This window comes from Staurois parvus, unplaced genomic scaffold (genome assembly GCF_062004578.1).
Source record: "Staurois parvus isolate SC_StPar_1 unplaced genomic scaffold, SC_StPar_1.0 ptg000163l, whole genome shotgun sequence".
NCBI classification, from domain to species: Eukaryota; Metazoa; Chordata; class Amphibia; order Anura; family Ranidae; genus Staurois; species Staurois parvus.
The window spans coordinates 3,572,393-3,585,791 of NW_028317959.1; the positions used below are offsets into that span (position 1 = coordinate 3,572,393).

General features: G+C 41.0%; 1 protein-coding gene across 3 annotated transcripts in view; it reads left to right on the top strand.

Annotated features, from left to right (window-relative positions):
* The window catches only part of LOC149463010 (AP-2 complex subunit alpha-1), an 82,302-nt gene that overhangs the window by 15,445 nt on the left and 53,458 nt on the right, over positions 1-13,399 (top strand). For all 3 annotated transcript variants that reach the window (XM_089676078.1, XM_089676079.1, XM_089676080.1), the window contains exon 2: positions 12,681-12,749. In XM_089676078.1, the coding sequence (XP_089532204.1) occupies positions 12,681-12,749 (69 nt within the window). The remainder of the gene's footprint in view (positions 1-12,680; positions 12,750-13,399) is intronic.

The window sequence follows — 13,399 nt, forward strand, 5'->3', positions numbered from 1 at the left end:
AACCGTACTGGAACATGGCAAACTGCACTGGAACTGCGTGTGGTAACTGTAAGCAAAAACGTATCTGGAGTGCATTTTTGTAGTGTGAAGCGGCCCTCAATGTTTGTAGCACTTGGTGCATCATCCAGCAGCTGTCAGCTTCTCAGTCTTACAGGGTGCTGGCAGTGGTGCTGGACTGTGTATCTGCCTTCCACATGCACCTAAACCCCAGAGTTAAACATCTAGTGTGCATGAGGCCTTCCCCCTTATACATGGCTTTGTATTTTACCATACTAGAATTAAAAATCAATACTTGTCTTTTATACAGCATAGTCCGTGTAACATTGTTGTGCATTCTAACAATTCAATCTGAATCTTTATTTCTGTGCTGAAGTAGTGACCTGCATAACTTAACTCCAATCCGTATCACAATACGCCCCATGGGGCTGGTGTGGAGTCAGACTTCATACATCAGGAAGGACACCTGACATTTGTTAATGTAGTAGACATATTTACTCAACTTCTTTTTGCTTTATCACTCAAAGCAGTACAGAATGATTTAGCAAAATGGTAAGAAAAAAAATCTGCAGAGATTTGCAGATTTTTTGCTAACTCTGTGTATCAATACTGTTTTTGTACTGAGGAGTAATGGGTAGACAATTATCATGGACATCACTCAATTTTGTTGTTGCAAATGCACCGTAAAAAAGATCATGCCCCTCCTCTCCACCTCATTTACTTAAACACCTTGTGTTGAATAAAAAGTCAGTGGTGCTGAACGGGTGACCCCCTTTCACAGCGTGCACACTGTACAGAGGGATGTCGCTGGAGCAGCACCCGGAAGATCACAGCTATCGTATGTATGGATTTCTACAATGATTGCCTTTTGGGTATCATATGTTGATACTTACAACAAACCGAACTGTACCAATATGTTTTCAATAAATGATTCCTGAAGTTCAACTTTAAAGCTGAGCTCCACTCAAAAGGGGACGTTCCGCTTTAAGGACTGGTCCCCCGCTCCCCATTAAGGATTGGCATCTTTTGGGGAGAGGGGGGGAAAGTGGGTACCCAAAATTAACGCTCCCACTTCCTCTGCGATCGCCTAGGCGATTGGAAGTGTAAGTTGTCCTCCCCCCAAGAGCTTTTCGTGAAGTTTTTGTTTTTTTTGTGTAAAAACCCCTGAACTCCAAAAAAAAAAAAAACTGCGTGTGCATGTTCACAGATGTTTTGCAGAGTTTAACAGCAGCAGAGTTTAGGGCCAGTTAACCACCCCTCTTCTGAACGCAGAAGAATCTCATTCAGGAAAGGAACATTTTGTCCACAAAAATGCTAAACGCTAACCGTGTTTGGCACTTGTGCATTTATTCATTTCAATGGCAAGTACTCTGGCCAATGAAATGAAGAATAAACATTCACGTTCTAAACGCAATACGGTATTTACATGTGTGTTTGCCACTAGAGATGAGCGAATCGAACCAGGCGAAGTGGAATTCGATTCGAATTTCAGGAAAAATTCGATTTGCGTCGAATCCGAATATTAGCCTACTTCGGGTGCGCGAATCGGATTTTTCCCGATCAGCCGGCAAAAGTGTCCCTGCAGAGAGCTCCGCTATTTCTGACAGTTCTCTGACAGTTCCTTCACATGTACAGCGGTTGAAACATTATATCTATTTGTTTCCATTTAGGATACAGATGTTTTTATTCGGAAACAGATACAATGTTTCAACCGCTGTAAATGTGAAAGTCAGAGAACTGTCAGAAATAGAGGAACTCTGCAGATACACTTTTTGCCGGTTTGGAATTATTCTTATTTTCATCCTACTTCTTCTTCTTCCTCCTCCTCCTCCCCCCTCCCTCCCCCCTCCCCCCTCCCCCCTCCCCCCTCCCCCCTCCCCCCTCCCCCCTCCTCCCTCCTCCCTCCTCCCTCCCCCTCCTCCCTCCTCCTCCACTTCCTCCTCTTCTTCCTCTTCCTCCTCTTCCTCCTCTTCTTCCTCTTCCTCCTCCTCTTCTTCCTCTTCCTCCTCCTCTTCTTCCTCTTCCTCCTCTTCTTCCTCTTCCATCATCATCCTGCAGATACACTTAGAGGAGCTCTGCAGATACACTTTTTGCCGGCTTGGAATTCTTCTTATTTTCATCCTACTTCTTCATCCTCATCCTCAGAAGATGAGGATGAAGAAGAAGTAGGATGAAAATAAGAAGAATTCCAAGCCGGCAAAAAGTGTATCTGCAGAGCTCCGCTATTTCTGACAGTTCTGTGACATTCCCTCCATACAGCGGTTGAAACTCCTTCTTCTCATCCTTCTCCTTCTTCTCATCCTTCTCCTTCTTCTTCTTCTCATCCTTCTCCTTCTTCTTCTTCTCATCCTTCTCCTTCTTCTTCTTCTCATCCTTCTCCTTCTTCTTCTTCTCATCCTTCTCCTTCTTCTTCTTCTTCTCATCCTTCTCCTTCTTCTTCTTCTTCTCATCCTTCTCCTTCTCCTTCTTCTTCTTCTCATCCTTCTCCTTCTCCTTCTTCTTCTTCTCATCCTTCTCCTTCTTCTTCTTCTTCTCATCCTTCTCCTTCTTCTTCTTCTTCTCATCCTTCTCCTTCTTCTTCTTCTTCTCATCCTTCTCCTTCTTCTTCTTCTTCTCATCCTTCTCCTTCTTCTTCTTCTTCTCATCCTTCTCCTTCTTCTTCTTCTTCTCATCCTTCTCCTTCTTCTTCTTCTTCTCATCCTTCTCCTTCTTCTTCTTCTTCTCATCCTTATCCTTCTTCTTCTTCTTCTCATCCTTCTCCTTCTTCTTCTTCTTCTCATCCTTCTCCTTCTTCTTCTTCTTCTCATCCTTCTCCTTCTTCTTCTTCTTCTCATCCTTCTCCTTCTTCTTCTTCTTCTCATCCTTCTCCTTCTTCTTCTTCTTCTCATCCTTCTCCTTCTTCTTCTTCTTCTTCTCATCCTTCTCCTTCTTCTTCTTCTTCTTCTCATCCTTCTCCTTCTTCTTCTTCTTCTTCTCATCCTTCTCCTTCTTCTTCTTCTTCTCATCCTTCTCCTTCTTCTTCTTCTTCTCATCCTTCTCCTTCTTCTTCTTCTTCTCATCCTTCTCCTTCTTCTTCTTCTTCTCATCCTTCTCCTTCTTCTTCTTCTTCTCATCCTTCTCCTTCTTCTTCTTCTTCTCATCCTTCTCCTTCTTCTTCTTCTTCTCATCCTTCTCCTTCTTCTTCTTCTTCTCATCCTTCTCCTTCTTCTTCTTCTTCTCATCCTTCTCCTTCTTCTTCTTCTTCTCATCCTTCTCCTTCTTCTTCTTCTTCTCATCCTTCTCCTTCTTCTTCTTCTTCTCATCCTTCTCCTTCTTCTTCTTCTTCTCATCCTTCTCCTTCTTCTTCTTCTTCTCATCCTTCTCCTTCTTCTTCTTCTTCTCATCCTTCTCCTTCTTCTTCTTCTTCTCATCCTTCTCCTTCTTCTTCTTCTTCTCATCCTTCTCCTTCTTCTTCTTCTCATCCTTCTCCTTCTTCTTCTTCTCATCCTTCTCCTTCTCCTTCTTCTCATCCTTCTCCTTCTCCTTCTTCGCATCCTTCTCCTTCTCCTTCTTCTTCTCATCCTTCTCCTTCTCCTCCTTCTTCTCATCCTTCTCCTTCTCCTCCTTCTTCTCATCCTTCTCCTTCTCCTCCTTCTTCTCATCCTTCTCCTTCTCCTCCTTCTTCTCATCCTTCTCCTTCTCCTCCTTCTTCTCATCCTTCTCCTTCTCCTCCTTCTTCTCATCCTTCTCCTTCTCCTCTTTCTTCTCATCCTTCTCATCCTTCTCCTTCTTCTCATCCTTCTCCTTCTCCTTCTTCTCCTCCTTCTCCTTCTTCTCATCCTTCTCCTTCTCCTTCTTCTCATCCTTCTCCTTCTCCTTCTCCTTCTTCTCATCCTTCTCCTTCTCCTTCTCCTTCTTCTCATCCTTCTCCTTCTCCTTCTCCTTCTTCTCATCCTTCTCCTTCTCCTTCTCCTTCTTCTCATCCTTCTCCTTCTCCTTCTCCTTCTTCTCATCCTTCTCCTTCTCCTTCTCCTTCTTCTCATCCTTCTCCTTCTCCTTCTCCTTCTTCTCATCCTTCTCCTTCTCCTTCTTCTCATCCTTCTCCTTCTCCTTCTTCTCATCCTTCTCCTTCTCCTTCTTCTCATCCTTCTCCTTCTCCTTCTTCTCATCCTTCTCCTTCTCCTTCTTCTCATCCTTCTCCTTCTCCTTCTTCTCATCCTTCTCCTTCTCCTTCTTCTCATCCTTCTCCTTCTTCTCATCCTTCTCCTTCTTCTCATCCTTCTCCTTCTTCTCATCCTTCTCCTTCTTCTCATCCTTCTCCTTCTTCTCATCCTTCTCCTTCTTCTCATCCTTCTCCTTCTTCTCATCCTTCTCCTTCTTCTCATCCTTCTCCTTCTTCTCATCCTTCTCCTTCTTCTCATCCTTCTTCTTCTCCTTCTCCTTCTTCTCATCCTTCTCCTTCTTCTTCTCCTTCTTCTCATCCTTCTCCTTCTTCTTCTCCTTCTTCTCATCCTTCTCCTTCTTCTTCTCCTTCTCATCCTTCTCCTTCTCATCCTTCTCCTCATCCTTCTCCTTCTTCTCATCCTTCCTCATCTCCAAGGGCATTTAAATTAAAGGTACAGTGTTCTGCACTAATTTAAAGGCTCTCTGAAGCCTAGAAACCCTTTTAATAAGTTAAATTCGTAGCGAATTAATTCGCATCGAATCGAATTTCTTCCTCAAATTCGGCGAATCAGCCGAATCGAATTTTTGAATAATTCGCTCATCTCTATTTGCCACTTTCGCATTTTTCAGCTGCCGGCAGAAAAACGTTCCAGTATGTATGGAACCCTAATGTAGTATATTGCAGTGCTTGGATGTGGTGGCTGCGTGATATTTATTTATTTGCAAGCGAAGAACATTTTGATGAAAGTACAAATGATCCTGCCAGAAATACTGTGCCCTTATCACTTCCTGGCAGCTGAACTGGAAGCCAAAACAATACTATCTTTTGTAAAGTACTAATTACACCCCCCCACTAAATGTTTTGGGAGGGGTGGTTAGATATGTTTTAAAGTGGAACTGCACTGCATTTGAGCACCACAAGCCAAAACTGCTATTTATTGTTAATATTTAGAGCAAACTCCCCCATTCATGTCTCCATGCTTTATTTTGCTGAGAAATCATTTTTAAAAACGCACCTGTGCATTTCTGGCAGTGGCCATTATGAGTAAGGGCAGATGATTCATGTAGCATTTACTTCCTGGAATCCATCTGCCCCTAGACTCCAGGGATGTATGACCTCATTTGCCTAGGTGTGGAAACCAGGAAGTAACTGCAGAAATGTGTAAAAAAAAAAAAAAAAAAAAAAAAAAAAAGTTTAAAGCATGTAAATATGATCTACTTTCCTATCCATTTACTAATGCTAGCAGCAAAAGGATTAAAAATAGTCCATGTTAATTGAGAGCGTTTTTTTTTTGTTTTTTTGTTTTTTTTTTTAATATTGGTGAATTCTGGTACCAGTCAAATTGCTGCAGTTTAGTAGCTTTAGGATATACTGTATGCATTTGCTTTTGGTCTTGACGTTCTTGTTTTCATGGCAGTCTCCTGTTTGGGGCTATTATAAGATGCTAATCATGCTTAAATAAAATTACATTAACGTTTGGCTGGAGATGAACATTATTTAGCTTATGCTGCAGAGATGAAGTTACTGACTGTAATGTGCGCTAAATTTGGCGTGCAGACTACTACCAGTCATAAACATTACATTTGTAGTCTTTTGCTTGGTTCGTAAAATCTTTAAACGGGGTTTACACATAACTGATCAGTTATTCAGTGTTGCATGTAGATACAACAGAAGGATGACTTCAAACAAATACTGTTTTTAAGGTGGGCTTCTTTATATTCCAAATATTGGTACAACTGAACTAATGGTTGCTAAGCTGCTAGTTGATAAATATGTTCCTCCGGGGGATTACCTAAGCTTCCTGCACAATTATAATGGCAGGAGTGACGTGCGCCACATTAAAGGATAAGTTCACCTTTTGTTAAATAAATAAATGCACATCATTTGCAAGTAAAAAAAATAGCATTTTTTAAATGTGGATTTTTTTTTTTTTACATTGCCGCCTGTAAAGCATTGCACCCATGATCAGCAGTTCGGGCAGGTGCTGTACTATAGCATGTTTCACTCTAAATACGGGTGTAACCTGTTACAAAGCTGACCTATCCTTTAACTAAAACCGATCTTACATCGTTAGTTTAGCTGAAAAAAGACATCCAGTTCAACCATAAATAAAAAAAAAAAAAAAAAAAAGTTATAATCCTACACCCACAGTTGATCCAGAGGAAGGCAAAAAAAAAAACAGCAAAGCACTATCCAATTTGCTCCTACAGGGGAAAAAATTCCTTCCTGATCCCCTGAGAGGTAATCGGATATTCCCTGGATCAACTTTACCTATAAATGTTATTATCCAGTTATATTCTGTGTATCTAAGAAAGAATCCAGGCCTTTTTTAAAGCAATCCACTGAGCTGGCCAGAACCAACTCTTGAGGGAGTCTATTCCACATTTTCACAGCTCTTACTGTGAAAAAACCTTTCCGTGTTTGGAGATTAAATGTCTTTTTCTCCAGACGTAAAGAGTGCCCCCTTGTCCTCTGTGATGACCTCAGGGTGAATAGCTCTACACTGAGTTCGCTATATGAACCACTGATGTGTTTCTACATGTTGATCATATCCCCCCTTAATCTCCTTCTCAAGAAGAGTTTTTTAGATTGTAAGCTCGAAAGAGCAGGGCCCTCGAACCCCTCGTGTATTGTATTGTTACAGTCTTGTCTCATGTTCTGTCCCCCTTGCTATTGTACAGCGCTGAGCATACCCTTTGGCGCCATATAAATACTGTATAATAATAATAAAAGCAGTATGAACGCAGCACAAATGCATTTGCCCTTCAATCCCCATACTAGTTTACTTTCCCAATAGAGTTAACGTGCAGAGCCCATGCAGTACATAAAACCTCTGCTCAATTGTAGACATTCACTAACCTCTTATCACATCTGATGCTAATGTAACTAAACTACACATTTCTATGTTTTTGTGAATTGGTGCCCAGGATTGAACTGCATGTTCCTGATGGGGTTTTACTAATGATTTGCACAGGGGTAAATTGATATCTCTGGAGTCTATACCTCCGCTGTGCTACCCCCACCAATTTTTGTTTCAGAGTGAAAAAAGAAAGTCTGCCTCCAATTAACAGAAGGAATGTGGCAGTTTTTCATATAGAAAACTGCCACAGATTTCTGCTAGGTGGGACCTGTCAAATGGAAAGTCAGCTGACAGCTTGCAACCCATCTCTGCTTGTGCAGTGATTACACAAGAGCAGAGCTACAGGGTTAACAGCCCCCTCCTTCTCTGAGCTGGTCAGGAGGAGAGGGCAGCAAAGAAATTGGAGCGCTCAGCTCCTGCTGTCTGACACAGATATTGTAGAACAGAGATCTGGTCGCTCTTAACTAACAAAGGGACTTGCGCTCCTTTTGATAGGATTAGCATCTGTACAAGATTGTGTTTGTCTTCCAAACACCCCCCCCCCCCGGTGTTTAATATTATAGTCTCCCTGTTATCAGTAAAATCACAGGTATCTGTTGGCTCTTTAATGCTAGTGACTGACTATGAATTGAGTACAGCATTCATTTTATAAGGAGCATGCAGAGTGCCATAACTAACGGCAACCAATCCAAATTAATCTTTCATTATTTGTACCTAAACTGAAGGCATTTTGAAGTCTTATTGATCTGGTATAACTGTACATAGTTTGTCTTATTATTTATAGTATATCAGATGTGGACTTGAAAAGCTGGTAAAAAGTGTAAGCTGTTACCTACAGTAGAAACCACACGTCAAAAAGACTAGTAGATCCAGAGAGGTAGGCGGCTGAAAGAATAATGCAAATCCGGTTATAAAAGTCAAGCTTGGCCTCTTGCCTTCCAAACTTCTGCACTCTTCAATTAGGACTCCTAAAATATCAAATACTACAGGAGGGTTTTTATTGAAAATGTATGCCGGTGGGGAGGGAGGGGAATAAAATCCATTCACCTCTGCAATAAACATATTTCCACATTTTATTTATTTCTTACAACTACAGAAATATTCGTGATTGATCTGACAGAAATCCAGAAAGCTGTTAACTACTTGTTTACGTTGATAACGCCGTACCTGCTGCTCTGAAATCTCAAGCAGCTTTCTTGAACTGCAGAACTCCACCTATACCCTCCCCTGTCGTCACACTCCAGATGCATGGATTGGTTTTTCCCAGAAAAGTGATGTTGTAGCTTTGACTGCAAAAATCTGTGAATTTATTTATTTATTTAAAAAGCAAACTTTGCTTTTAAACTGTCCCAAGGGAAGCAAAATGTATTGAAGTGCAGTCTAATCTTTGAACTCTAAATCGTTTTAATAAAATTGTGGTATATGAATGCTAGCCAGCAACCAGTTATGCTGTCTCTATAAAGCAGGTTCTTTTTGTTTGTATAGCACGTTTGGTCTGCTGCTTGTTCATTTTGTGTAATGAGCATTTAACCACTTGCCTACTGGGCACTTTTACTCCCTTCCTGCCCAGGCCTGTTTTCAGCACTGTCGCACTTTGACAATTGCGCGGTCAAGCAACACTGTGCCCAAACAAAAAACTTTTTTTTTTTTTTCTTTTTTTTTTTTTTTTTGAGACCTATAGAGCTTAGAGTATTTAATCACCATTGGGTTTTTTATTTTTTGCTGAACAAACTAAAAACGACTGAAAATTTTTTTTTGGGGGGGGGGGGGTATGTGGCATTGATGGGGCTACACTGATCATCAGGGCACTGATCAGTGTAGATGTCCCCTCTGAGGAATGCCTACCGGCCCTCCTCTCCTCAACCACTGTCAGCATGAGGAGAGGACTGCCGATAACCGGCATTTCCTGTTTACATGCGATCAGCTGTGACAGCACACAGCTGACCACATGACAGAGCCTGTGTCATCGGCTCTTTACTGTTATCGGTGATCCGCTGTGTCCCAGGGACACTGCGCACCACCGATCGCTGCGCGCCCCCAGAGGGTGTGCATGTGCAGTTACAGTGGGAGGATGTCATGTCCTGCTCCCAGAATGAGAGAGCCGCCACCCGCCACCCGCCTGTCATTTCCTTATGGCATGTGGGAGGTAGTTAAACGATAAGTTCACCTTTCATTACATGTTACACCCATATTTAGGGTGTAACACGTTATGAATAGACCGGCCTTACTCCGCTGCTTTGACAGCTAGCGGGAGACCTTCTCCCCCCGCCAGCTGTCAAACTTTAAAAAAAAAAAAGTGGTCGTGCAAGGCTCAGTCCTGTGAATGAGAAACTACAAGTCCTGACAGCCTTAGCGGCTTTCTGCTTGTAGTTCTCAATGAACTACCACTGTGCTATGGAGACTTGCAAGTCAAGGTGCAATGTAAGGCAGGGTGCAATGGTTTACAGGCTCCTGCAACAAAAAATAAATGCTAATTTTTTAATGTGCATTTATTATTTTTAACAAAAGGTGAACTTGTCCGTTAATGTAACTTTTTTTTTTTTTCTTTCATTTATTGAATATCCTGGCACAATGAATAGTTTGCATCAGCCATTGCCCATTTATGCATCTTTTATTACTGTATTCTTGGAACGTCTTTTATCCCCTTCCAACCCACAATCTATATATTCAGCCAACACAATACCTGTTTCAAGGATGCGGTAATATAAGAACCCGCAGATGACAGATGACTTTACATGGCTGCTAGTTCTCAATCATTGCTGTTGTTGATGATCAGAATCCAATGCCAGCTGTTTGTGATTCCGATGTGTATGGTAGGGGGGGGGGTTTGTTTGTGTGTTTCATGATCATCATTTTGTTGATGACCATCCGTTTACATCTGTGTCCCAGTTTTTTTGTTTTTTTGTTTTTTTTAAACAGACAAGAATACGTCCAGATACGTTGAAACTGAGCAGACATAAATAAATACCATCCGTTTTTATGTCTGTTTTTAGGCAAGAAACCTTTTTTTTTTTTTTTTTTTTTTTTTTTTTTTAATAATTTGTCACCTCTGGTCTCTGAAATAACTAAGTAAAAGTGGATGTAGACTGGTGTAAACGGAACTGGATTTAACTGAAGTAAATTGATATAAACTAAACTGATGAAACCTGAATCCATTTTTTTTCTTTGAATAAACGTGAATGAATGGATGGCACCAATGTGAAAGGGGCCTAAGAGCACGGCAGCCTTTTATTTCGGTCTGTGTCCCCATTAAGGTGATTTGTCCTAGTGACCTTTTATCACACAGCGTGAAAATTTCAGATTTTGGGTTTTCCCCAGAGCAGTAATCAAGGGGAAATCTTCCAATGGGATCGCTAGTTTTGGTGACAACCAGGAATTCCTTCACTTCTTGTTTTGGCTATGGAACAGGATGTAAAGGGAAATCTCTCCAACGGGACACAGTGGGCAGAATAAACTGATGGGTTTAACTCTCCCTTACTCTATTGAAAGTGAGAAGTTTTGGTTATAATTTTGCTTGAAGGCTCTATTGAAAAATAAATCCTTCCACCTGCATATGAACACTGCTACCTTACTGCTGCAATATATAAAACGTTTGCTTTTTGGTTCAGGTATACTTCAACATTGAAAGAACTTTTGTTAACAACCGGTAAAAAAAAAACAAAAAAAAACCATGGCACGTTGATATCACATATTGCACAATAGCAATCACTTGTTCTGTAGTAGGGAACATTTCCAAGAGTCATTTGAGACGACAAAAGAGACTAGACAGCTAATGGGTTGCGAGTCACATGGGCACCAGAATGCCCACTGTCCCTCAAACAAGGCTTGACCGGGCTACCCACATACTAAAGCCTGGTATCGCGATCAGCCTCAGATTTAACTAGGTGGAAAACATGGGATAGCTGCGCTGCCAGATAGGAAGAATGAAAATCCAGGAGGTACGCCTACCCCCCAATCAAGGTGGGATTTTTGAGTGCGAGCCAGGAGAGCTTATGTCTACCTGATCCACAAATGAACGAGTTAAGGATTCCTTCAAGTGTTTTGAAGGTTTTTAGAGGTAGCAATTTTGGGGAGTGCCAGAACATATAGAGGAATTTAAGCAGGAGGATCATTTTAATTACCTTAAATAAGGCAAATATTTTATTATATATCACAGCTTACCAATTCTTAGATGTGATGGCTGCATTCGTTTTTCTTTTTTAGGCTTGCTTTCTTCTGTTTTTGTCTTGTGATCCGGCCTGTAAGTCTGTTGTTTTTAAAAAGAACAAGCTCTCTTCCGGATATAGCAGTTTATACGAATGAGACAAACCATTCAACACTGACAGGGCTGGTTACAGTGATCCGCATTTATGTAAACCGAACTGATTATACAGTGTTAGCTGGTGTTTGGTTTCAATTTGTTAGTGTATATAAATCTGGTAGTATATCTAACATTCCACTGCTCCCAAACTGCCAATGCTGCTGTCCAAATGTGCTCCTTCATCCAGAGTTAGGGCACTCTAATACAGCAGGGGTATTACTAATGCAAAAGGGCGCACTGACCTAGTGCATTATAGTGTAAAATAATTTATTAAAGAAACAAAAATAGGTAACTGGTTGGCTCTGAGGAAGAGGTTGTGTTCTCGAAACGCGTTAGCCAGTTGGTCATCCAGGGTTCCATCGTATGGACTCAGATGTTGTTTGGATCATACATCTTGTTCAGTTTGACATGCCTGTGTTATTATGTCCATTGTGAGTGTGATACCTATTTTTGTTTCTTTAATAAATTATTTTAAAAGATAATGCACTAGGTAGGTGCGCCCTTTTTCTGTTTCCTATTTGTATCCAGTGTATTCGGACCACCCCGGTCTGTTGAGGGCAGCAAGCAGTGCATATTCCAGAAAATTCCAGAACATTCCTATTGGGTCTACTGAGTCCTTTCGTAGCGCAGGAGTAAAGTGTTTGTTGTGTTGTATTACTAATGCAGCCACCACATCTAATGGTTGGTAAGCTGCAATATATTATATATTTTTTTGGTTTTGGATTCAATACCGCTTTGAAAAGCATTGTCTGAAATTGAACTTTAATTTATCTCATACTTAAAGCTACGTGTCAATCTACAATGACCCTGTCTACAGGGTAACGGCCCTATACCCCATTCTTTCTTCGCTAGCTGGACCTGATTCATTAAAAAGCTACCCAGGACACAATACAATTCCTCCATTTTTGCCCTTTGGAAGCTGACCAGTCACTTGGGGTGGTGTAGAGGTAGGCCACAGGAACAATTTCCCTGGTGTCTGATCCTGGACTTTGCAATAGATTTTCTTTAAGGGATGAAAAGCTAAAATGAAACTGTTGCCGAGGCACAATCCTTCACATTCTGTCTTTACGATTAGGTGAACTTTTGTTCAGTTTTGTACGGGGTAGATCCCTTGTCCCCACACAGCGGTGAGTCTGTGCATGCATGCTGATGATGGTTAGTGGGGATGAGCTGTTACTCTGCTGAATCTCAGTAGTCCCCATAGATGTTGAAAATTATCATTTATATTCTCTAAAATGCCGACTTTTTTATCTTTTCTGATTATAAAGCTTTAGCAGAATTAGAATTTCAGGTAGTAGTTGTTAATGGCACTTTGAAAGCCTAGTTTGTAATTACTAGAAGGAATGAGTTGTTAATGTTTTTTGCTTTTCTTGTTATAGGTAAAAGCAAAGAAGCCGAGATTAAGCGGATCAATAAGGAACTGGCGAATATCCGGTCTAAATTTAAAGGTATCTAACAGTTTTTAAACATGGTTTCTGGGACTATTGTTCATGAAAACGTGACACACCTATACAGTATGATAAATGCAAATACCTATAATAGCAACTGTTGCCTAACTACCCCTTTTTTTATCTTCACATGCATGTTAAAATAAATATCTTACATGAATATTCTCACAAAGGCATATTGAGCTGAAGGCAGACTTGGTGTTGTTTTTTTGGTTTTTTTTTTTTTTTTTTTGTGGTAAAATGTTGCTCTGCATTCCAGACACACATGGCTGCTGTTGCTCTCTGGCTCTGATGCTAAGCAAGGTCCTGGTGCATGCCAGGGAAGCCTGTCATGGTATGTGGGAAGCCTCTCACAATTTGTGTTGACACTGGCTACAGATCATATGAGGTTTCTCAAGCCATGCCAGGACCTTGGCTGATTTCAGAGCCAATGAGTACACAGCTGTGCATTTAAAAAAAACAAAAAAAAAACACAACCACTCATGCACATTATTTCGGTGTAGGAATGAAACTTTAAGCCCAGTTGTACTTTTGTTTTTAAATTGGCTAAATACATTGCAGGAAAAGCAAAAGATAATCAAAGTCCTAAGGCCAGTTCACACTGTTGCATTGTGGTAAGTAGTGCACCAGGTGTGTGATCCAGTCCATTC